Source organism: Eutrema salsugineum, unplaced genomic scaffold (genome assembly GCF_000478725.1).
Source record: "Eutrema salsugineum unplaced genomic scaffold, Eutsalg1_0 scaffold_2, whole genome shotgun sequence".
NCBI classification, from domain to species: domain Eukaryota; kingdom Viridiplantae; phylum Streptophyta; class Magnoliopsida; order Brassicales; family Brassicaceae; genus Eutrema; species Eutrema salsugineum.
The window spans coordinates 8,388,820-8,414,318 of NW_006256829.1; the positions used below are offsets into that span (position 1 = coordinate 8,388,820).

Below are 25,499 nucleotides of genomic sequence, written 5' to 3' on the forward strand. Positions count from 1 at the left end.
CGAGCTTGTAAACGTTATCGCCGTCGTTTTCTATATATAGGGCCGGCCCAAGCTCATATGATGCTTAAAGAGTAAGGGCTGGCCCAAAATCAAATGATGCCATCATCAGACCAAAGATCTATTTATAATACAGTTTTTTTTTTAAATTATGCTAGTTTTTCGATGTGGGACAAACTAAAGCCTTAATATTTTTAAAAAATGTCGATAGACTTTAGTTAAATATGAATTAAAATTAAAAATTAAGTCATATTTTGTTGCCCCAAAATTTTTGATATAATGGACTGCCTTGAAGCCTTTACTTCATGGGCGGAACTGAATTCCGAAATTATAGAGAGTTTAAGAGAATGAAAGGAATTGTTGAGATCCGATGCCTATTTATAGGAAATTAAATACACATATATATAGTTCACGTTAAGAGACATGCAGATGCACTATATATATATATATATATATATATATAACTGAGTTTCCTTAATCTAATTAATTAATTCGTCTGCTAGATGGATTCTTAAAAAAAAAAAATGTAACATGTTAAATTATAATTCCTTACTAAAATGATTTTTTTTTTGGAAAAGTTTCTTTAATCTAATTAATTAATATTCCCTTTAAGCCGACACTGTATATGACTGTCAGGAGGATGAGTTCTAATATTGCTTTGCAAACACTCGCTCTTGCTTAAGTATACCATCATCAAAAATCATCAATATATATAAATATATAAATCAAGATCGCTGTATATTGATGATCTCCTTTATATAAAATAGCTGGATTCTGGGCTTTTCAGTTATGCCATGTAGTGCATAAATATTCAGAAGATATAAATTTACTGTTTTAATGAACTGTACTCATTTTCTATATTTTTGTTTTTGTCGTATATGCATAGTGTTAAAGTGTGTATTGTTACAAATAATGAATTTCATATCTTTTTTGACCTAAAAAAACTTTTCAAATTTACTGACTAGAAACTAACATCACCTATAACATCAATATATAATAGAAATTTTGAAAATTACAAATTAAAATTTAACATCTTCAATTAGAACGTAATATTGTAATTTAAAAAACATATTCACTTTTTTTTCATTCCTAGAAGTAATTACACACACACACCAGCGGATATATGTAGAAGTAAAAACATATCCACGTATTTTTGGATTCTTATTAATTACGTTTTTTTAATGTAATATTATATTATGTTCCCACCATCTTTTACATTCACTTCACGTTGGGAATTTGAAATAGTTAATCTTTTTTTTTCGTTTCTTTATCATCTCATCATGGTAAATACCATAATCCATTCTTTGAATTGAGACCCAACCGACCATTATCTCCAAAAATAATCAAATTTTGATCGATCTTATCCAATAATAAGATTATCCGACATGGTTCTCCACTGTTAGAGAACTCATTTGTGCTCTAAGTCGAGAAATTGATTTGGGAAGACGATGATTGTCTTATTCATCGAGGTTCAGAGTAATTATGTATATCAATGGCTACGGTGATAAAGCAATAAAGTAGTGCCTAGAACAGTGGAGGGAGGATTTAGTATTAGGGCATCTCCAACGCAGGGTTCAAAAGGGGTTCATAAGGATTTTTAAAATTAAAAATAAATCAAAAATGAAATAAAAGTAAAGAACAGGTTCATTGGGAAGGATTTGAAGAGTCGATTTTAGAGGGGTTCGTCGGCCATGTGGCATTATGCTATTGGCTTTGATTAAAAACAATTTTATTAATTTTTTTTCTTCTCGTTTTTTTCTTTCTCTCTCCACTTAAATGGATTTGGAAACTGAAATCAGAGTTATAATCATTTCTTCTTTTCACTTTTTGTTTAATAAAAATTAATAAAATAATCTAAAAAACTCTATTATAGAGTTCAGGGTTGGAGATGACCTTATTACTTGAAAGTGAAGCAACTGCTTTTAGGGTTATGTTCTTCCTTATCAGTGTATTATCCAATTCCATCTTTTTTTTTTTTTTTAATAATCTCATACCCAATATAATTTTTATTTAACCCTAATAGCAAATTAACAATATTAGAAGCATCGAGACACCAATTAAGCAATTCCACTTGAATCTTGATGATGTGAAATCTTCGAGGTCTTAGACCATCGAGAGTTCTTATAAGAATTTTTTAAGACTTTTTATTTTAAAAATAATGTTTAAAGGCCCAAAAACAAAAGAAACGCTTATTTGGGATCTTTAAGGATCGGTTTTTCGCAGACAGGTGTCACAAGCATATTGGGCAATAAAACCTCGGCCATTTCTTCTTTCTGCGACCAAATTTTGGTCGACCAAATTTTTTCTCGCATCGGCCATTTTCCTCGACCATTCTTCTTCTTTCGACAAAACCGAGAAAATTTCTACTCGTCAACGAAGCCCCGTTCTCTCCGACCCCATCCGTCGTGATGGTCGTCTTCTCCAGTCTGAATCGTCGGTTCCTCTTGGTGAAATCGAGGCATCGGAGATTTTTGATCTCTCCATCGATTTCACAGATAAGGATGTCCCTTATTTGCTACCTCGATTTCTCAATTTCTATTGATTTTATTTTTAGGTTGAGCAGCAGAAGTACATTGGGATGGTCGAAAATTGTTGTTGTGATTACGAGACGGTGAATTTGCTGAACATGGAAGTGTTGCATCCGTGACTGGAAGACCTTGTTAAGACTTAAGACACCATTTTATCGATATTTCAAGGTTTGTTCTCCTTTCTTGAAACAAGTGATGATCTTTGTCAGTGAATGTCCTGAGAGTGAGTTCCCTGAACCATTTAAGAAGCCGTTAAGCCAAGACAATCCTGTTTGCCAAGAAGGGAAACCACGAGCATGATGATGAATGGAACAGAGGCCGATCATCCAGAGGACACAGCAAATCAAGGTTGTCTCGGGAGGATAACCATCGCTCAAGATCAAGGGATGCTGATTATGGGAAAAGAAGGCGGCTTACTACTGAATAAAAATATCAGATAAAAGTAAGTAGTTGAATCTAATGGTATCTTTCATCCCTCATGTATCTTAAATCGTACCATTCTTTTTCATGGTTCGTTTTCTGACTAAAAGTTATCCGTTTACAAGGTCATGTTATTGTCTCATTGTCTAAAACTGAGCTCTCTTAGAACAACGATTTTTCAAGCTGATAGTTATCATTGTGGAGAACATTTGGTTTTACTTTTGATCTCTCTACCTTTGGTTTTTCTGAATTTTAATTGATCGAATCATGTTTAATAAGGAGAATCATATATATGATTTTAAGTGAACTCTCTCCATTCTGCTGCCACATCAGCATTTGAATGGAGTACACATGTACTTTCATCCAATTAATAAATCATAAATTAAAAAAAAAATAAATTTAAAACTAATTAATACCACCACTTTTAACTTAATTTCTCTATTTAATGTTTATTTCATATGTATTTATGTTCATAACTATTAAGTTACATTAAAATTAAGGTTTTTTACATTTCTAACAAAAATAAATAAACAACATTTCTAATCTTTTGATATTCATCTAAAAACTTTTAATATTTTTTTGTACTAACTTGATACTTTTTCTTCCGGCTTATCCTCATAATGAACACCTTTTTCGAAGCTTGTTGTATGAAAGAAAGTAAAGATGTAGCATTCTCTACATTCAAAGATTTAGCAGTTTTTATGGGTCAAATATCATATTATTATAGCTGCATTTTATTGTGAAACATGACGTATGAGGTGGTTCTTGCAGAATCATAGCAATTATACATGTCATAAATATGAGAACATTAAAAATCAGAGGTAATAATATCTTTTCAAGCAATTCAACCCAAAAATATGGCTTTTATCTACGTCTTTTTTACTCATATCATGTTTATGATTTCTAGAATAGTAGAATAATTTTTCTACTTATACTACTTCCAATTCTAAAAAAAAAGTTATTTGTTTTACAAAGATTTTATTTAAAAAAAAAACCTTAATACTAAACAATTAAACAAATTATCATATTCTTATAATTATATATATATATCAACACAAACATATTTTTTAAAATAAACAAAACCCGCGCCTATGCGCGGGTACAAGTCTAGTCATGTTTAATAAAGAGAAAGACTTTAGTTGTTTTTGAAAAACCTATTTAGAGTTTCTCCCAATAAACCATTAAAAACAGTAGGTTTCTTAACAAGGGTTTTTAACCTATAATTTATAATAAAAAATTGTTAAGAAATCCATTAGAGGTTTTAGGGATAATGATGCTCTTATACCTTTGAAGTTTGATGTCATAGCTTTCCTATATAGAGTGTACCATTAGCTTCTGTTTCAAGCAACTCAAAGTCCATGAACTCTTAGAGCATCCGCAACGCCGTATTTGATACCGTTTTTTTCAATTATTTATATTAAAAATAATCAAAAGAGGAGACTCAAGCTTAAAAACGTCTCTTATTTGATAACAGGAAGAAACGTTTTTTCCTTCTTCTCCCTGCCATGTGTAACATCTCAATTGATTAGGCGAAATTGGGACAAAATTAAAGAAGACAAATTTTTTTTGGAAGAAACCCTATACAATTTTTTCCATTGGACCATGTAAAATTAGTGGGTCTCTTTAATAAATTTCTTCCATACTTTAAATATTAAAAAAATAAATAAGAGATCAAAATGAATCTCTGCATTGCGGATGCTCTTAGGTGTTCTGCTGGTCAAGCTTTTAAGAAAATAAATATATAGATAGTTAAATAGTAAAAAGTAAACCTAATTCAAATATGAATAGAAAACCTTAAATATTTTAAATATGTTATAAAATTAATTAAAATTGAGAAAATCAAATAAATAATAAGATGGGTTATATATTTGAAAATCTGGTGGGATGATTAGATTAATTGATAGTCAAATCTCCTTTTTTCCCTTTTTTATTTTTTTTTATGTAGACCGTATATATGCTTAGTTTCCTTTATCAAAGTAAACTTGGAGAAATCGTTTCTTTTTTTCCCTATATAAGATGGGTTCAAGGCAAACCTGAAATAAAAATCCAAAACCCTAATCTCCACTTACATAGCCCCTGAGTCGTTTAATTTTTCCTTGGAAGATTAGATCATAATGATAATGTCCAATCTTTCGCCGGATTTGATAGAAGAAATACTCTCTAGAGTTCCAGCCACATCTCTAACAAGATTACGATCTACTTGTAAACGATGGAATACCTTTGAATTATTCAGAGACAGAAGATTCACTGAGAAGCACTCTCGTAAAGCTCCAAAGCAGTCCATGGTTCTCATGTTGAAGGAATATAGAATTTTTGTAATGAGCATTAGTCTCAACGTCGCTGATCCATCTAGAGAGTTTAAGGTTCCGCTTGGCCTAAAGGATTCTCATTCTAATCTAGAAAAAGTATATATATACGAAGCTTTTCACTGTGGCGGTTTGTTGTTATGCAAAACCAACCACGATGGACTTTTGGTTTGGAATCCGGGGGAATCCAGATGGATCCAACCCAAAAGTGATGAAGAGAGCTATCGATGGTCTTTATATTGTCTAGGTTACGAAAACAACAACTTTTGCCATAGCTACAAGATTTTAAGGTGTTTGCATAAACTTATAAAGTTCGAAATTTATGAATTTAGTTCTGATTCATGGAGGGTTCTTGATGTCGCTGCTCTTGTCTTCAGAATAGAGTCACGAGAGGGTGTGTCTTTGAAGGGAAATACTTACTGGCTTGCTTTTGATACAGTAGACAAATTCATACTAAGTTTTGATTTTACAAGAGAGAGATTTAGACGTTTTTGTCTTCCAGTGTTTCAGAATCTTGATGCGATGGCTCTATCAGTTGTTAGAGAAGATAAACTTTTACTGTTACATAGGAGCTTTGATACAATTTCAAAGATGGACATGTGGGTGACTTATATTAATATTGATACTGAAGCTGTGTTGTGGAGCAAATCCTTTACGTTAGATATACCTATTAGTAGTACTGATGGATATATTCCCAATAACTTTTTGGTCGACGAGGAGAAGAAAGTGGTTATGTGTTGTAATCGAAGTTTGAAGCCAAATAGCCGGAAGAGGGAATACGTTATTCATAAATATCACACAGAGTCCCCTTCTGTAGACACTACACACGCATCAGATTTCTCTTTTATTTTCAGTTATGTTCCAAGTTTGGTTCAAATCCAGCGAGTAGAGGAAAAGACTAGTCGATAAAATAAGAAAGTGATTTGTTGCAGCTGCTCTTTCTTTCTTCATTTCTGTATTTGAATCTTTTTTTTTTTTTTTGCTAGACATTGTCGTTTGATTACTTTAATGAATTTATCCATTATGGTTCATTTCTTCTTTGTATTACATTCAAGTTGATAACCAAAACAACAGCCAGCTTGTTTTGTGTATTGTCTTCATCTTTGTTTGTGTCTTTTATGTTTTGAGTAGAAAATCAAAGAAAAAAATGAACAAGACTAAGAAAGAGAAATAGAGATCAATTCTTGGCATGTAAGAAGAAGAATGGTTCAAGTCGGTTATGATTTCGTTTACTTGGATTGAAGCTTGTCGGATAAATCTCTATAATTTTCAAGTACAGCTTTGAATCCAAAAAAAAAGAGAATTGGGTCATCAACATATACACTCTCCTTCCAAACTAGCTTCTAGATGCATCGAGAGACCAATTAAGCCATTCCACTTGAATCTTGATGATGTAAAACCTTCAAGAAGTCTTAGAGATCTTATCCCATTGAAGTTTGATCTCATAGCTTTCCTATATAGAGTGTTACCGTTAGCTTCTGTTTCAAGCAACTCAAATTCTATGAACCAACATTGTTATGTCTTATTTAATACTACGTTAGCTGATTTGTGTTTATGGGCAATTGAGTTTCAGAGCCACTTTCTTTCAGGAGTACTCGAGCAAAAAAAATGTTAAAAAAAAAAGGATAAGAAAGTATGAAGAACTCACACGCATATGTCAAAACTGATTGCCAATTACTTGATGACATTATTGAGTACTTAATTATTGGCAACTATTAACGAAAAGTTGAAAAACAATGAAAATGTTTTTTCAGTGGTGTTGATGACTTCGCCTAACGAAAACTTGAAAAACAATAAAGCTTTTGGTGGAGTAGAGAAATAGTGAACTAATCTTGATACTGATCTCATCTGCATACAAACATAATTGCTTACATGAAATAATATTCTTTAAGAAATATAGTTTCTCAACACAGATCCTGCAACTTTTCCTTGCAAATATACATGGGTTGAAAAGAAAGAAACATCAGAATATCAAAACCAACTACGAAAGAACATTTTCCTGCAACTTTTGGGATTATTGCAAACCAAGATCTTTTTTCAACTGAGCTAGGGTTGCTTCGATCTCATCAATATTATCTTCTATACTGTTCTTCGTGCTATTATTATTATTCCCTGGCGATTTTGAAGAGATTTCGTCAAAATCAGATCTTTCTCCATTTTTGCTTGATCCCTCATTGTCTTCATCGCTTATGTTAAGCTCTTTCTCAAGAAACTCCACAAATTCTTCCCCAATTTCCTGAGTAAAAAAAAAATGATAAGAAACATGAGAATCAATAGAAGCCAATGCCGGTTTTAGTCTACATTCATCTGAACAAAGTCCCCAGGAAAAAACAAAACGATCTCAGTATAGGCATTACCATATTAAAAGAACTAAATCAGATCAGAGGAAACTGGTTACTATACTATAAGTCTATACCAACAATGAGAGATAAGCTTTTGACCTGTAGTCTTGAAATCGGTTTTTAGTTACAAGGTTTATCAAAGAAACTAAAACCCTTAAACAGAGGAAAGATCCAAGCTTTGATAGCCACTAAATTTCAAGTTCAAATTCATATTTGACACGCATTGGGGACTCTGGGTTATCAGTAGTTTAAATTTATATTCTTAAGCTTACCGCTAGTTCCTCCCAAAGACTTTTCGGTTTTCCTTGTGAGGACGCACTAGCTTCCCAGTTCTTGAACTCTTCTTGAAGATCTTTGAAGAAATCCCCTGTTCATACCACAGAAAGTGAGCCTATAAATGAACAATTAACTACAATTATACAATGTCCTGTCCATAAAATATCTAAACGTGCAAAGAAACCAATCTAACGACAGAAAAAAAGATAGATTTCACAGGTTGCGTCTACCGATTGTTAATTGAACATCCCTCACGAATTCACCTGCATAATAAAGTGTGCTGTGCATAAGATAACACTGACCTCAAACAACCTAATTCCCCCCAAAAGATGAAAACACATAAGAGAGAACACCGCAAGGCACTTCTACCACAGCAATTAACGGCATCAAATAATGCCTAGCATGCACACTAAGTTTTCAAACACCATGAACATTTTCACAAACCAAATTTAGCATTGATGTCTGAAACCTTGTGTAAATACTTGTACACCATTGCAAAGTGAGGGTTGTGCTTCATAGAAAAAGTTTCCACTTTACAAAGCAGGGTCCTTGACCACATTTTATCTTTATGGTGTAATCAGGGGTTAGTGTTTTACCAAGTCCATAAAAATCTTCCTCGACTTGACTGTCCCTCTTTCGGCTTGTTTGACCCGTAGAGTATGAATAACCAGACGCACGACTCTCTGAACCATACTTGCGCCGTGACTCAGAGTTTATTAAAGTGGTGTAGGCATGTTTTATCTTCAGAAACTTCTCCTGCGCATTTGCCTGGACACCAAAAACAGTCAGGCATTAATCATACTTTCTTTCATAAAGATACAGATTAACTACAAGTAGGTACAGAGATACACACATGAAAACACCATACAAACTCACAATTCTATGACTTTGAATGTATATGGAAAATATGTAAGCATATATATGGTACCAATCCATTCATATTATAGTTCCAATTCCATGAAACTGTATGTTTCTACAAACGTATAAGCATCCATACATAGTTTCAATTCAGCTGATTTCACAAAGCATAAACCTAGATGAATTCGACTCCATTGAAATAGAAACCATAAAAAATTACCTCTTTATTAACATCTGGGTGATACTTGAGAGCAAGTTTACGGTAAGCCCTCTTTATATCTTGAGCAGTCGCCGACGGAGACACACCAAGAATCTCGTAAGGAGAGACTCTAGCTCTCGGTACTATGATTCGATTTCTCCGTCTTTGATCACAACTCCGTCGCTTATAGAACGAAGCGCGTCCGAAGTCGCCGCCATAGCAGCAATTTGTTACAGGAAAACCCAGAAAACTTATCCGATAAAGTAACGAAATTGGAGGAAGATGAGGCGAAAGGAAGTAAATTTGTGGTGTTGGAGACAGAATCGAAGATGTTGCATACATAACTTTCTCTGCCTCATTGGATCGAAATTTCCTCCTTTCTGGATAATCGATGCGGCTTTTTTGCTTAACCGCTCATCCGGTTTCCGGTTTACTCTTAAATGTAGCATTTTATTCCGGTTAGTATCGTTCTTCTTCTTTCTTCCTTCTTTGTCCCAAAATATAAGTTGGAACTTTTACAAAACTGAAAATGTTCTTCTCCCGCGCTCGAATCTACCATCATAATGCGGCTTTTGATTAATTTCGAAGCTTTGATCCTCAGCCATGAACAAAATTTCCATCGTTCCTTGTTCTTTTCGGTTGTTGTCAGTCGGTTATTATGCTGAACTCATCGAAACCAACGGTCGAGATCGACTTCTGTGCCAAGGAAGAAAGCTTCATGCTCATCTGGTGACATCTGGGATTGCTCGATTGACGAGAATTGCAGCTAAGCTTGTGGGATTTTACGTGGAATGTGGGAAAGTTACTGATGCCAAGAAGGCGTTCGATGGAATGCCCAAGAGAGACATCAGTGGATGTGTTGTAATGATTGGGGCTTGTGCTCGAAATGGATACTACCAGGAGTCTTTGGGTTTCTTCGGAGAAATGAATAAAGAAGGTTTAAAACTTGACGCTTTCATGATTCCTAGTCTTCTTAAAGCAAGTCGCAATCTGCTTGACCAAGAGTTTGGGAGGATGATACATTGTATGGTGCTCAAGTGTTCATTTGAGTCTGATGCTTTTGTAGTTAGCTCACTTATTGATATGTACTCGAAGTTTGGGGAAGTCGAGAATGCGAGGAAGGTGTTCAATGATTTGGCTGAGCAAGATTTGGCCGTGTTCAACGCTATGATCTCTGGTTACGCTAACAACAGCCAATCAGATGAAGCACTGAACTTGGTGCAAGATATGAAATTACTGGGAATAAAACCTGATATTATCACTTGGAATGCTCTGATTGCAGGATTCTCGCATATGGGAAATGAAGAAAAAGTATCTGAGATTCTTGAGATTATGTGCTTGGATGGTCACAAGCCTGATGTTGTGTCCTGGACTTCTATTATTTCAGGCCTTGTTCATAACTTTCAGAATGAAAAAGCTTTAGATGGTTTTAAACAGATGTTAGCTCATGGGTTGTATCCAAATTCAGCTACTATCACTACCCTTTTGCCTGCTTGTACAACACTCGCGAATGTGAAGCACGGGAAGGAGATTCACAGCTACTCGGTAGTCACTGGTCTAGAAGATCACGGTTTCGTTAGAAGTGCTTTGCTCGATATGTACGGGAAATGTGGATTCATATCAGAAGCAATGATCTTGTTCCGTATGACGCCCAAGAAGACGACGGTTACTTTCAACTCGATGATCTTCTGTTACGCAAATCACGGGCTCTCAGACAAAGCAGTTGAGCTATTCAATCAGATGGAAGCCAAGGGAGAGAAACTTGACCACTTAACATTTACGGCTATCCTGACAGCTTGCAGCCACGGCGGGTTAACTGATCTCGGACAAAAGCTGTTCCTTTTGATGCAAAACAAGTACAGAATCGACCCGAGATTGGAGCATTATGCTTGTATGGTGGATCTTCTCGGCCGAGCAGGGAAGCTTGTTGAGGCCTATGAGATGATCAAGGCTATGCCAATGGAGCCGGATTTGTTTGCGTGGGGTGCTTTATTAGGTGCATGTAGGAACCACGGGAACATGGAGCTTGCAAAGATAGCAGCAGAGCGATTGGCAGAGCTCGAACCAGAGAATTCAGGGAATGGGTTGCTTCTGTCCAGTTTGTATGCCAATGCTGGTAGTTGGGAAAGTGTTGTGAGATTGAAGAAGATGATAAAGAAGAAGAAGCTGAGAAGGTTTCCAGGCAGTAGCTGGGTAGATGATAAAGTGTCTTGAACTTGATGGAGAGTTTTGTGGAAAGCATGACCGGTGAAACATTCAGGACAAGACAGAAAGGTTTCAGCTGTGATCTCATTTTCCAATTTTTTTTTCTGAAGGACCAGACCCACCTTTTTCATTAAATTTACATATTTCTCACTAGAATTTTAGATTCATTAGGAGTTTTTGTGCCTGCAAGCATCTAACACTGAGCTATTCTGATGATTGAATTTGCGATATCAAGAAGCGATACAGAGAGTCTTTGAGAAATAATCAAATCACACAAGAAAAGAGAGGAATGTATTGAAGAATGAGCAGAGAACTGAAGCAAAGTAGAACAAACAAAGAGATGAGACACTTGAGATTTTTTTACGAACTTTGAAACCTTCGATCCGAGTAACAGCTTTTACTTCTCAGCAATGATTCCCATCAATTTAGTATCTTTGGCACCATTATCAGGGTTCTCTTAGAAAGAAGATACAATTGCAATATCTGCAACTCATTAACCAAACCGAACTGCTTCACAAATCATACAATTATACAAAGAAACTCAGTTTTTCTATAGAAAGAATTTGACTATCTCGTAACTGTTATGCAAAGAATTGAGATTTCGTAATTGTTTATTGGTATTTGAGATTCTATCATAAACTAAAAAATAAAAAAGTTTGTGATTGATTTATTAGAATCAAAACAGATCGTTCGTACAAAAATCAATTCAACTACTTATTTTTTCCTACTAGACTAGACTACGTCAACTAGATTGAGACAAGCTAAGATACTAAAATTTGAAGAACTGATTCCAAGATCGCTGCAATGTTGCTTCCACGAGACCTACGAAAGAATTGGAGAAAAGGCACGAGCTTATTCACCAAACCCCTAAACTGATGAGCCCTGATCATCTCCTTCTGCGTAACTCTCAGTGCCTTGCCCACCACGAAATTCCCAAATTCATGCCTAGCCAGCCTCATCAACCTGTCTCCATCGCACTTCAAAAGCTCCAAAACCACCACTTCCATCGACTCATCCTTCTCCAGAAGCTTTTCCACGATGTAGCTTCCATACTTTTTGAAAGAAAGATCAACACAGTGGCCATATAGATTAATCGCGATGTTTTTCGTGCACCGCAAGTTATTCTGTTTAAGCAAGTGTTGCACCACAAAGTTCCCTGAAGCATCGTTGCTTAGCCACAGTGCGTTTTGCGCGAGTAATTCTAGCAGTTGCTCTCTGTAGTAAGGATGGTCCAAGTCGGTTATGATATTGTTAAGCGAGATGCAGCCGTATCGGTGACTCGCAAGCCGAAGCGCGTGGTGGAGAATTTGCTCGTAGTATGACTCTTTGTTCTCCTCGTTGAAAACTCTTAATCCACGAATCGCCACGTAGAGGGCGTTCTTGTCGGTCATGACGTGGAGGAAGCGGCGCAAGATAGCGGCGGAGATGAAGGCGTCCACGTCATCTGATTTCCCGAGGAGTATCTGCAGGCGGTTAGAGCCGTTATTATTTCTTGCGATCTCCAAGAAGTAGTCGGAGTCTGACGTCAGCAGAGACGCCATACCCTGAAGCTCTCTTCTGTCTAGCTTCGAGATCATCTCTTTAAACGGAGGCGCATTATCATCGTCTTCTTCGTTGTTAGTCATCAAGTTGAACATCCATTGCAAACGCATCTCCAGTTCTTGAAGAGTTCCGCAAGGTTGGGTGAATCCCGGAGGAGGAATGGCTATGGGGATGCCACGTGGTGGTGGAGGAGGAGGAGCAACCGTCGGATTCGTAGGCTCTGTTGCGGTGGAAAGACGGAGCTGTTGTTGTAAAGAATTGAGCATTGTCGACATTGAGAAGGGATCGCTGTTCGCCATTATTGTACAATGATTCTTCAGAAAGATAATTGTTGAGATTTGTGGAATAATGATGCGTATTTATAGGGTTTTTAATTTGTTTTCCTAGCTACAACACAATTTGGTCAGATTAATACTTTTCCGAAAAGGAAATGTATTTGGCGACGTGGCTGGATTTTCCTTTTTTCGTTTTCAACCATTTAAGAGTTTCCTTATTCCGATTTCTTTTTTTTTTATAACAGTATACACAAATAACTTCTTTTCTTTTATCTGATCCATATCTCGAAGACTACCAAACTTCCAAATCTGCCTTATGAAATATTAATCCTAATATTTTCATATCTTTTATATATTTTTTAAAAAATATCTTCATGACTCCCTTCTTCTTCACATTTATCCTATTAAAACGTGTACAAACTTTCCAAGAGCTAATAATAAGGTATTAAGGATCAACCTTAGATCATGTTCCAGAACATACGGAGTGTGCATTCGTTTATTGATTGAGTTATTTTGATGTCGAAGCTTAAGCTAAGATCTCCACAGATAGAGAACTCATTTCGTTCTCAGACGAGGAATTTATTTGGGAAAACGATGATTGTCTTATCAATGGCTACGATTAGATAAGGACGGTCGATAGTAGTGCCTAAAACAAGAGAGTGAGGATTTAGGGTTATTACTTGAAAGAGAAGCAATTACTTTTAGGGTTATATCCTTCCTCATGCAAATATTCAGTTCTTCTTTTACATCTTCAGACAAGTATAATTTTAATGTAAATATTAAAATATTGTTAACCCTAATGGCGATACTAGTAACAGAGACGTTTAGCAAAAAGAAGAAGAAAAATAAACAGTAAAGTAAACAGAGGAGTACTGAAAAGCAAAGACTTTGATTATGTTTTTCCTTTATCAAGTTTCGATTATGGCTTCTTTTATTTGATAGAGGTTTCAATAGTTCTCGAATGTTATACAAATATTAGTAACGGAACTGCAAAATAGAGACATCCACTAATGATTTAAGACAGAATTTCGAAGCAGACAGTAGTCTCCTTCCAATATTTCTGCTCCAAGCAACTCATCAAAGTCTATAAACCCTTAGGTAGCTTGCTCATATTCTTACTCTGTTTTCTGATTCTTGTTTGTGGGCAAATTAAGTTACAGAATACTTTCTTCCAGGACCAGGGTCAAAAAAAGTACAACGTTCTCTCTTAATCATGGTGTTATGGAGGGAAAAAAGGTAAAATAAATAAATAAATAGGAAGAAATCAAACACATACTGTAAAAACTCTATAAATTAATACTTAGTAAATTAATAAACACTATAAATTAATAATTTTTCATAATCCCGAATTAGACTAGTTCAAAATATGACACAATTCGATAAGATAATAAGATAATAACTTTAATAAAACTTTTATGTAAATTTATGGTCTCATTGTTATCATAAATTAATAATTACCATAAACAAAATCTGATTTAAACATATACATGAGATAATCTACTAAAATACGAGTATAATGATGCATTTTATTTATTTTAAATTAAATCTTTTTTCAAACGCATTTTAAATTTTAGAAAGAAATTTTTAAAAATTATATAATTTTTTTTTTAAATTAATAAAAAATAAAAAAAAATATTTTTTTTTTTGAAATCTATAAATTAATAACTCTATAAATTAATAAAATATTAAAGTCCCAACATTATTAATTTATAGAGTTTTTACTGTATAAGAAAACTGACTAGGAAATTATTTGATATAAGAAAATGAGTACAAAATTCTGTTCAAAAAAAAAATGAGTACGTAATTGCCAGAGCTATTAAAGATAACTTTTAATTGAGCAGGATTAACTAAAAAGATCTTACTACAATAGACCTCATGTTTCTTTCTTTCATTCTTCAGTTTCTCTATCAAGATTTAGAAGTTGATCTATATCCATCCCTACAATGTTATATAGGGTCGCCTGGTATCAAATCAACGCTTCCGAATCTTCTAATACCTTGCTTCTATCTTCGTCCACGAGATCAAGCCAACATCCAATCTTCTATTGTTGGTTGTTTCATCACATAAAAAAACCAATCCTCTGTAAACTTGCTTGTGGCTCCAGCTTGTGCATCCTTCTCTAATGGTCTCTCTGGAACCGTCCCGGTCGTTGCGTGTGCATCAACTTGATGAGCCATGTTTCCTTCTTCACTCGGCTCATGATGATCGTCCATATTCTCGAACTTGTTTATCATGTGAATCTTGCACAGAACCAGTTGTTGAAACTTGTTTTTATCTTCGGGAAGCATATACTCTGTCATAATCCAGCTGCTGTCGCTGCCTGGAACAATAGCACAAGAAGTACCGTCTCCTGTCTTTTGCTTTTTCTTCTTGTTCTTGCTTTTAGTAAAAGTTAGGGTTTTCTTTGTCCCGATAATCTTCCTTGTTTCTTTGTCGATGATATTTTCTGTCGCGTTTGGCTTCCAACTCCCACCTCCATCATTGTCTCCGGTGATCCTCCGCTTCGAGTTCTTACCACAACCGATCTTCTTCTCGGAGATTTGAGTTCTTGTCGTGAAGTAGTACCACACGTTCGTCATGAAAAGAGGATTGTTGTTGTGATCTAGCAACCATGGTTCCTTGGCGTAAACGTCCTTGTCCACTATGATGTCTTTTTCATGCGTTTTACTTTTACCTTTCAACTTGCGCTTTAGATAGTGTTCTAGGAGTTCTTTGTCACTCGGATCGAAGAAAACCCCCCCGTCTCCTTCTTCTCTCGGCCTATGACGATCGTCCTTCTTCTTGGACCTGTTTATCTTGGGAATCTTGTGAATCTTGCACAGGACCAGTTCTTGAAACTTGTTAGCTTCCTCGGGAAGCATATACTCTGTCATAATCCAGCTGCTGTCGCTTCCCGGAACAATAGCACAAGAAGTACCCTCTCCTGTCTTTTGCTGCTTCTTAGTTTTCTTGCTTTTAGTAAAAGTTAGGGTTTTCTTTGTCCCAATGATCTTCCTTGTTTCTTTGTCGATGATATCTTCTGTCGTGTTTGGCTTCCAACTCCCACAGCCATCGTTGTCTCCGCCGGTGATCCTCCGCTTCGAGTTCTTACCACGACCGATCTTCTTCTCGGAGATTTGAGTTCTTGTCGTGAAGTAGTACCACACGTCCGTCATGAAAAGAGGATGGTTGTTATGGTCTAGCAACCATGGTGCCTTGGCGTAAACGTCCTTGTCCACTATGATGTCGTTTGCACCCTTTATACCTTTCAACTTGTGATCTAGATAATGTTCTATGAGTTCTTTATCACTCGGATTGAAGAAAATCCCCCCGTCTTCTTTGCGGTTACCTGACATCGATCTTGTTGTTCTGATTTAGGGTTTGATAACGTTGATTCTATTACGTATGTTGATTCTATGGAATACTGAAACTGTGGAGGATGAATGAGTGTTGAGATCTGTGGAGCAATATGATGCGTATTTATATAGTCACATTCTCATATTTCGAAAAAGGAAATTTTGCAAAACTGAAAAGGGAAAAAAGGAAATTTTCCATTTTCTCATTTTCAATCATATTTTTGTTTGGCGTTTAGAATCTAGATATATTCAGCATTTGTTGGAAAATCCAGTTTTTATAAAACAAAAAGTCAGGTTATTCTATATATCTACCAACATTGCCACAGTCTCCTTTTTATCCCCATTCACTACAAAAAAAACAGCAGGTATTCCTACAAAAAATATCATCAAAAAATGGTAAGAAACAGGCATTTCCTACCAATTTCCGACGAAAATTTTCGGTAGGTTCTATGCCGTCAGAAATTATAAATGGTCAGAAAATGGTAGGAAATTTCCTACGAAACTTTTGGTCGGAAAATTTCATCGGAAAAACTGGTCAGAATATAAGATATTTGCTATTACTTTTCTTCCATTTTCCTACGAAAAAATTCAATTGTTTTCCTACAAACATTTTCCTACCATATTCCTATACCAATTTTTTACTAGATATATAAAAACAGTTTTAATTCAATTAATTCTAAAATTAAATAATTTCAATTATTAAATAAATTATAAAAACTAAATCTAAATTAATCAGCCCAATTAAAAACTAATTAGAAATTAATTTTAACTAAATATGAAACTTCTAAATGCTAAATTATATTAATTCACTTAGTATTTTTTTCTAGTTAAGATATGTCACTATTTATAGAGCCGATTGAGTGTGTCTTCCACTTTGGTTTGTCGATGTGGGAATTTTCCCATCTCTTATTTTGACTGATTTTGGTAGGAAATTGATAGGATATTTAAATAATAAAATATTTGCTTAGTAAGAAATTGATAGGTAGTTTCTACATATAAAGTGGTCAGAAATTTTCGACGAATTTCCTACCATTATCACAGTAAAATTTTTTTATCGATTTCCTACCATTTTCTGATCAGATTTCCTACGAATATTTTTTTGTTGGATATTGGTAAGAAAATTTTGACCGTTTTTCGACTATTTCTATCATAGGAAATTTTTTATCAATTTCCTACCATTTCTAATTTTTGTCATAAATTTGTAGAAAAATGGTAAAAAACATTTCCTACCAAAATTTTCGTAGGAAAATTCATAGGAATTCAGCATGTTTTCTTGTAGTGATTTATAGTCTATAGAAGTTAATTTGTTTATATTAATGATCTTTAAAAAATGGTATATTCTATAAGAAATAGTCTATAGAAGTTAATTTGTTTATATCAACACATCTAGAAGTCTAGAACAAACATCTTTCATGGGTCGAAAGAAACACCAGAATGGCCACAAAGCCGGAAAATAATAAGTCAATTGACAATACCTGATTATGATACAACAATACATATTGAAGGGGAAAAAGAGTCGTTTCTCATAAAAAAAATATATAAATTGGAATGCATGGGGTGAATATAATAACCGAAAACTTATATGTGAAGCTACAACGGGCATAGAAATTGTAAAAGCCTGTTTGGAATTAATTTTCCATTAACACTTTTGGTAGTTTGGTTTGTGAGTTGTACAATGGTTGTGCTGATTGTGTAGGTTCTAGAGGAAAGTGGAATAAATTAAAATTAAAAATATGAACCTTGAATATTTGAATTTTGTGGGCTTGATGATGTTCAAAACTTCAAGAAGTCTTTGTGGTTTCTATGTGGCAACTAATCACAGACCAGGAGGTATTCACCTTTTTTCTAATGCACCATCCTAAGAGCTGCACCAGTTTCTTATGTCTTGAACCTGATTGCTTTCCTATATAGAGTGCACCGTTAGCTTCTGTTCCAAGCAACTCGAAGTCTATGAATCCCTTTGGCATCTTTGGTCAATATACCTGGACCAACACTGTTATGGCTGAGTTGTGTGTTCCGGGTTTTTTTTTCTTTTTTTTTTGAATCTAATATTAAATTGTATTCAAAAGAAGGAAGTAACCTTTCTTACAACTTTTCTGATTGTTTTTAAACGTTTAAATAAAGAAAAAAAAAGTTTTTAACTGTGCGCATAATTGAGTTTCATACATACCACTTTCTTTCAAGACACAGCAAAAAATGCAAAAAAAAAATTAACAAAGGAGTGCAAAAATGTCTTTCAGATCGAACCTTCAACCCTTTGTTAATGATCCATTTGTGTTATTTAATCTTTGGAAACCCGAAAATTAGAAATTTAGCTAAACACAAACCGACCATTTATTTTTAGAAAGAGAAAGAAAGAAAAAAAGGAAAGGATAAGATGAACTTATAAGAAAAAGACAAAGTAAGCCTTTAATATATATTGCCTATCTAAAATCAGAATCTTACTCTGTTATCATCGAAGTTCACCCAGCGTTTCCCCCCACGTGCCACGTAATTGTGCTGGTCCTTCCACACAATTAAGAGAGTTCAAATCTTGAGACCAAAGAAGTTTAAATGATATGAATCTCACATAATCACGTGTCTATAATATATCAGATTAAGACCAGATCTAGGTGAAAGTATCCCCCATCTATCTTCTTGAGCTTCTTCCATTTCTACATTGAGAGATAAGAAAGAGAGATTAGCAATGGAGGAAAAGCGAGCGAAGAGAAGGATAGTGTTAGTTCCAGTACCAGCACAAGGGCATGTAACTCCTATCATGCAACTCGGGAAAGCTCTTCACTCCAAGGGATTCTCCATCACTGTTGTTCTGACTCAGTATAACCGTGTTAGCTCTTCCAAAGACTTCTCTGAGTTTCACTTTATCACCATCCCAGGTAGTTTAACTGAGTCTGATCTAAAAAACCTCGGACCACTCCAGTTTATGACGAAGCTCAATCAAATCTGTGAGGCAAGCTTTAAGCACTGCTTAGGTCAAATATTGCAAGAACAGGGTAACCAAGATGATATTGCTTGTGTTGTCTACGATGAGTACATGTACTTCTCAAAAACTGCAGCTAAGGAGTTTCAACTTCCTAGTGTTGTCTTCAGTACTACAAATGCTACTGCCTTTGTCTGCCGCTCTGTTTTGGCCAAAGTCAATGAAGAAAGGTTCTTGATCGACATGAAAGGTACTCAAGATTTTAATTAAGCTTTTCACCTCTCAGTTTCAAATGCCCATTTAAGTCTAACCAATCTAAAAACGCCGCTCGGTTTTTCTACTATGCAGATCCTGAAATGAGAGACAAAGTGTTTCCAGAGTTGCATCCTCTAAGGTACAAGGACCTACCAACTTCAGCATTTGGACCAATAGAGGGTATGCTCAAGATTTACAGTGAGAGTGTTAACATTGGAACAGCATCCGCTGTTATCATCAACTCAGCGAGCTGTCTAGAGAGCTCGTCTTTGGCAAGGCTGCATGAAGATCTGAAAGTTCCGGTGTATCCTATAGGCCCGCTTCACATTGCAGCTTCTGCACCTTCTAGTTTACTTGAAGAGGACAGGAGCTGCATTGAGTGGTTGGACAAGCAGAAACCAAGCTCAGTGATATACATAAGTTTAGGAAGCTTAGCATTAATGGAAACCAAAGACGTGTTGGAGATGGCTTGGGGGTTAAGTAATAGCAACCAACCTTTCTTATGGGTGATCCGGCCAGGGTCTATTCCCGCCTCGGAATGGACAGAGTCTTTACCAGAGGAATTCAGTAATTTAGTTTCAGAGAGAGGTTACATTGTGAAATGGTCTCCGCAGATGGAAGTTCTAAGACATCCTGCAGTAGGAGGGTTTTGGAGTCACTGTGGATGGAACTCGACGCTAGAGAGCGTCGGAGAAGGAGTTCCTATGATCTGTAGGCCTTTTACCGGTGATCAGAAAGTCAATGCGAGGTACATAGAGAGTGTTTGGAGAGTTGGAGTTCAATTGGAAGGAGAGCTGGAGAAAGGAACAGTGGAGAGAGCTGTGAAGAGGTTGATTGTGGATGAAGAAGGAGAAGAAATGAGAAAGAGAGCAATCGGTCTTAAAGAGAAGCTTGAAGCCTCTGTCAGAGGTGGAGGTTCCTCATTTACCTCACTAGACGATTTTGTCAATTCCTTGAAAACGAAGGATTCCATGTAGAGTAAGATAGTTTTTGTTCATAAAGCAAAAGTATATCAGAAGAGATTCATTCAGTATTGTGAATCAAATGGCATAAAATGACATTTATTCTATATTAATTGTATATTGTTGTAGTTGTATCCGACTAAAAGAGTTTGCATTTGGAGACGAGACTGAGTTTCTCTTAAATAGGATAAGAGATGAAGGGCTTGATCTTTGAAACCAAGTTCAATCGTTTGAATCCTTTAGGTTCCTTCACTTTGGCACCAAACTAAACAATTAGATGCATCGGATAAAGAAAGACTGTCAGGGGAAAGGTCTGTTACGTGTCATCTACCAGAAAGATCATGTTCTCTGCTAAAGCTGCTATGAGCTTGCTTATGGTGGAAGATAGAGAGTATGAAGAGAAGATCATGTCCTCTCAGCTTCATGCCTCTGTCAAAATTGGAGGATCTTCATACCACTTGCTTGTGTAAACTTCCATTGGGACATTGTGACGATCATAAATTTTCACATAGAAAAGTAACTTATCCCTAGCAATTTCACCACATTTATCTATTACTCAAAACAGATATTTCAGACGCAGCAGTTGATGACTGAATTTATGTAACAACGTGGTTTTATGGGCAAAGAAAAATCAAAAGAAGGTTTTGATTATTGTTGTTGGAATGTCACTTTCTTCCTCTAGTTGGGAGTTGATTGGTGAGTGACCCTCTCAACACAATAAAAGGAGAGTAAAGTCCCAATAAAAGACTAATTAAGTCTAACAAAACGGCCACCATTACAATATTAGATTGACTGTTTAAAAGAAATGAAAAAAAATTAATCAAAGTCAAGAAGCATGAGAGTCTATCTGATACTGTTTTCATTATCCAAAGAAAGAAACGATTACCAAGTCATAGGTGCATTTTGTGCAAGAATGTTGTCAACGTAGAGGAGTAAAATCTGTTTTATGGGCCGTACCTAGGCTCATTTTATTTCCCTAGCAGCCCAACCTCGCGTACAACTTGCTTCCCCTGTATCACTGGGCGACTCGGTAGCACTAAACTCAACTCCATTGCATCACAGAGTCAACTCCGTCGCCTCATATTCCAAGTGTCAGCATTATCTTCTTCTTCTTCTTCTTCTTCTTCTGTATCGGAAGCTTTCTTCGATCTTCCTCTTGCGGTTTCGTTTCTAATCGTAGATTTTTTTTTCTGTTCCTTTTCGAAGGTTTTTGTCGATTCAAAGTAGATAGATCGGAATTAGGCAAAATAGATTTGATAAATCTAGTTGCTGTTGTGGAAGATTCGCTTAGATTTTAAGTTTCCGAATCGAGATTTTGTTGTGCTGTTCAGGTAGCGGAACCAGTTATGTTAGGAATCGTCGCATAGAGTATAAACCCTAATTTTGGAGGCCCTGTGTGTAGTGGTGCAATTGAGTAATTAGATATGGAAACCCAATTTTTTATGGAAGCAAATGTTGAAAAATCAAGTAGTGATGGTGAGTGGACAGTGGTTTTGCCTAGTAAAGGAAGAAGACAGGGGAGAAGAAAACCGAAACCTAAAGTGCAAGAAGAAGAAGAAGAAGAAGAAGAAGAAGAGCAACCATGGCAATCGGATGATCTTGAAGTTGATCCAGAGAGGCAATCAAGACTAAAGCAGAAGATGGAAATCTCTATGAAGAAAATCGAAAGCTCAAAGTTTTACACAACATTCTTGGAGCAGCTCAAGTCTGCAGAGGTTTCAGACCAGTTTCGTCTCGTGTTAGGCACTGAAACACGGCTCCAGGTGGTGATGTATGGTATAGGAAGCATCGAGTCTTATGAATCTCCAAGGTTTCAGCTGAGCATTGCAATCTTGATGAAGAAAGAGTTTGATTGGATAGGTAACATAGAAGTGTTCGATCCAGTCCTGTCGGCGACTGAATCTAGTGTTCTACAATCTCTAGGATGCACTGTTCTATCTATGAACGAGCAAGCTCGCAGGGAAGCCTTAAAGCCTACTCTTTTCTTCATGCCACACTGTGAGGCCAATCTGTACAACAACCTATTGCAAGCAAATTGGAGAGTGGATCGATTGTCCAGAATCGCATTGTTTGGGAACAGCTTTCAGATGTATGAGGAGCAAGTGACGTTAGACCCGGAAGTCATCCGTGCCACCAAACGGATCATAGCTGCACGAAGTATCACGAGCGAGTTTGCTATTGAGACGGTATCTGATGATTATTTTGCAGCTTTCCATGATTCAAGCTGGCATTTTTTCAGCCCTGGTATTGATTCAGAGCTGCCATTGTTGGTTTCAGAGGGATTTTAGATCATTGTATCAAATGCTATTCGTTTCTGCAATGCTAATCTTTATTTTTGTTTTTTTTTTTGTCTGTTGTTTCCTGCATAATCTTTTAGAGGGTACAAACCCAATTGAACTATTGAAGTGATCATTTTGCAGTCAATAAAGTTTAGTGCTTGTGAAGTTATAGTAACTAAAGAAAGCCTCCCGTTTATTTCTATAACACAATCAATTCAAGTTGGTTCATTCCATGTAAAAAATGAATAGGTTAAACTTTTCACTCTATTGTTATGCGTGGCAAACAGTTTGAGTGAAAACTAACTGTAGCAAATAGTTAATTTACACAATTACACAACTAAGTTGATATTAACGGTGTACATTGTACTTGTTGTCTCAAAGTTGTGTGGTAATCAGTTGCTATAATTGAGATTCGTCTATTTCATTAGTTGCTTACACGGATCAAAGTTTGTTGAGCGACTTTTCTTTTATCAATTTGGCACGAATAAATAATTCATTGCATCAACGTGTAAGAAATGGTAACTATATTTTCTAAAGATTCCAACCTCCACCTCATATCATTGCTAAACATAAATAACAATTTTTTTTGTCGACTGCTAAACATAATAATAACATATGTCAAAATGATTAAAAATGTAACAACAAAAAAAAATTAAAAAGATAAATAATTTAGCAGTCAGCATACTCAGCATACTTTTGCTCCTGGCTTGATTTTACAGGTTGAAATGATGTCGTTTAGTGACTTTCCCAGAAAAAAACGGAGATCAGATGGGTCCAACGTAGGCCCCGTAACCAGCAGACACGGCGCCTCTTTTGAATTTTCTTTTAGAAACTCGGCGTTTCCACTATCCGCGTTGGTCAACAGACGCCTCGAACGCTTCTCTATACATAAACGACCGTTAACACTTCTGCTATCTTCTACCCAGCCAAACACTTACACGTGTCTATTTACCGTCTAATCCGACGCTGTTAATTCCGCCTTAAAAACCACGTTTCCAATTTCTCATCTCAATCTCTCTCTCATTAACTGTGGTCAGCGATTCCTCTGCTTCTTCTTCTTCTTTCACATCAATCTCACCGAATCAGAAGAGGTCCATAGATGACAACTACAACTCCGATTACGGCGTCTTATTGGTGTTATAGCTGCACGCGATTCGTAAGCGGCTGGGCTGAACAAGGTTCCACCTCCGGCGTCACTTGTCCGTACTGCGACGGCGGATTCATCGAAGAGATTAACGATTCCTCCTCCGCAGCTGCCGAGTTAGTGAACCCAGCTTCCACTGAAGTTAGATCGATCAACAATAGCCGTAGATCCGTGATTAGACGCCGGAGATCCGGTCGTCGTCCGTCGTTTAACCCGGTCATCGTCCTCCAGGGAGGCGCCGGCGAGAGAGATGAGGGAGAAGAAGCAGACGGAGCAAGGGATCGACGTGCTTTCGAGTTTTACTACGACGATGGATCTGGATCGGGTCTAAGGCCGCTTCCGGATTCTGTATCTGAGATCATGATGGGATCGGGATTTGACCGGTTGCTCGAGCAGCTGAGTCAGATCGAGGCTTCGGGAACCGGAATCGGTAGATCTGGAAACCCTCCGGCGTCGAAATCGGCGATTGAGTCTTTGCCGAGAGTCGAAATCTCGGATTGCCACGTAGTTGCGGAGGCGAATTGCGCAGTCTGTATGGAGGTTTTCGAGGCGGAGACGGAGGCGCGTGAGATGCCGTGTAAGCACATTTTCCACGAGGATTGCATCGTGCCGTGGCTCTCGATCCGGAACTCGTGCCCGGTCTGCAGATTCGAGCTGCCTTCAGAGCCTAACCGACGAAGCAGCAACAACGAGGAGGAGAACGCAGTGGGGATGACGATATGGAGACTTCCCGGAGGCGGAATCGCCGTCGGGAGGTTTAACGCCGCAATGAGAGACGGTGAGAGAGTTTTGCCTGTGGTGTTGACAGAAGTTGACGGTGGTGGGATTGGTAATAGCGACGGTCCTAGACGGATATCGTGGGTTAGAGCACACGGGACACTTGAATCAGATGTTGCTGCTGGCTCCGGCTCAGGAGGCAGATTGAGAAGGATGGTTCGTGGAATGGTGTCGTTAATGAGGAGAGTTAGGCCAAATCGTGGCTCTTCTTCTTCTGCTGATATTTCATCTTCTTCTAATCAGTTGGATTTGAACATTGAAGTAGAATCTAGGGTTTTGGATCGGTCGAATTCAGTGTTGAGAAGATACTTCGGGCGAAACAGAAGTAACAGAGATTCTTCAGTTCTGCATTGAGAATACATATATTTTATTGGTTTGTTTGTTCATTCAACAGTGTAAATGTAAGAATTCAAAAGAAAGATTGGAAGTCCATTTTGACATTTCATTCGATTGATTTCTTCGTATGTTACATTACATCAAATTTCTAACATGTTCATTCAAGTTTATTTCATCATTTTGTTAGCTTGTGTTTTGGACCTCGAAACTTTTCCCGAGATTTTTGGCTGTTTGGTTTCCGAGAAAGTAAAAGAATGCTTTCCCTTTAAGCCTTTTTTTCCTCGGTTGCTGAGAGTAGGCCTAAGCTGAAAGATGCACAGAAAAAGAAAAAGAATTGATGGTTAAATTGAATTCAAATTTCAACTGCAAGTCTTTTTAATTCATACCTGGACGGTACCGTTATGGTTCGGAATGGTTGACCAAGTCAAAACTGTCCACTTAAAGTACTGAACGATGCAAGTAGTCTTAAAAAAAAACACTCAAAATGATCTCCTGAATTATTCCAGCAACCAAATTTCGGTAAATAAAGTTGGATCTAGCCCT

General features: G+C 36.5%; 8 protein-coding genes across 9 annotated transcripts; 5 read left to right on the plus strand and 3 right to left on the minus strand.

Annotated features, from left to right (window-relative positions):
• The first annotated feature begins 5,059 nt into the window (after positions 1-5,059).
• On the plus strand, positions 5,060-6,160 carry LOC18019342 (putative F-box only protein 9). Its single transcript, XM_006400875.2, has one exon. It carries the CDS (start codon positions 5,060-5,062, stop codon positions 6,158-6,160), a length of 1,101 nt encoding a protein of 366 aa, XP_006400938.2.
• Positions 6,161-7,086: 926 nt separating this feature from the next.
• Positions 7,087-9,302, minus strand: LOC18019343 (dnaJ homolog subfamily B member 8). Of its 2 annotated transcripts, XM_024156071.1 has the most exons (5): positions 8,948-9,302; positions 8,466-8,637; positions 8,100-8,132; positions 7,866-7,960; positions 7,087-7,487 (listed from the first exon to the last, which is right to left on the minus strand). In XM_024156071.1, the coding sequence occupies exons 1-5, from the start codon at positions 9,266-9,268 to the stop codon at positions 7,266-7,268; spliced, it is 843 nt and encodes a 280-aa protein (XP_024011839.1). In that variant the 5' UTR covers positions 9,269-9,302; the 3' UTR covers positions 7,087-7,265. The 2 variants fall into 2 exon arrangements, with proteins under 2 accessions (XP_024011839.1, XP_006400939.1); XM_006400876.2 differs by lacking the exon at positions 8,100-8,132.
• A 227-nt stretch (positions 9,303-9,529) lies between these two features.
• Positions 9,530-11,172, plus strand: LOC18019344 (pentatricopeptide repeat-containing protein At5g59600). Its single transcript, XM_006400877.2, has one exon. The coding sequence runs from the start codon at positions 9,530-9,532 to the stop codon at positions 11,138-11,140; it is 1,611 nt and encodes a 536-aa protein (XP_006400940.1). The 3' UTR covers positions 11,141-11,172.
• A 720-nt stretch (positions 11,173-11,892) lies between these two features.
• LOC18019345 (pumilio homolog 18) lies at positions 11,893-12,972 on the minus strand. Its single transcript, XM_024156744.1, has 2 exons — positions 12,920-12,972; positions 11,893-12,865 (listed from the first exon to the last, which is right to left on the minus strand). Exons 1-2 carry the CDS (start codon positions 12,970-12,972, stop codon positions 11,893-11,895), a joined length of 1,026 nt encoding a protein of 341 aa, XP_024012512.1.
• A 1,997-nt stretch (positions 12,973-14,969) lies between these two features.
• LOC18019346 lies at positions 14,970-16,283 on the minus strand. Its single transcript, XM_006400879.2, has one exon. The coding sequence runs from the start codon at positions 16,281-16,283 to the stop codon at positions 14,970-14,972; it is 1,314 nt and encodes a 437-aa protein (XP_006400942.2).
• Positions 16,284-18,913: 2,630 nt separating this feature from the next.
• LOC18019348 (UDP-glycosyltransferase 76E1) lies at positions 18,914-20,512 on the plus strand. The gene is made up of 2 exons (XM_006400881.2): positions 18,914-19,453; positions 19,552-20,512. The coding sequence occupies exons 1-2, from the start codon at positions 18,970-18,972 to the stop codon at positions 20,433-20,435; spliced, it is 1,368 nt and encodes a 455-aa protein (XP_006400944.1). The 5' UTR covers positions 18,914-18,969; the 3' UTR covers positions 20,436-20,512.
• Positions 20,513-21,427: 915 nt separating this feature from the next.
• Positions 21,428-22,848, plus strand: LOC18019349 (protein SENSITIVITY TO RED LIGHT REDUCED 1). The gene has a single exon (XM_006400882.2). It carries the CDS (start codon positions 21,845-21,847, stop codon positions 22,706-22,708), a length of 864 nt encoding a protein of 287 aa, XP_006400945.1. The 5' UTR covers positions 21,428-21,844; the 3' UTR covers positions 22,709-22,848.
• Positions 22,849-23,706: 858 nt separating this feature from the next.
• On the plus strand, positions 23,707-25,126 carry LOC18019350 (E3 ubiquitin-protein ligase RDUF2). The gene has a single exon (XM_006400883.2). It carries the CDS (start codon positions 23,799-23,801, stop codon positions 24,972-24,974), a length of 1,176 nt encoding a protein of 391 aa, XP_006400946.1. The 5' UTR covers positions 23,707-23,798; the 3' UTR covers positions 24,975-25,126.
• The last annotated feature ends 373 nt before the right edge of the window (positions 25,127-25,499 follow it).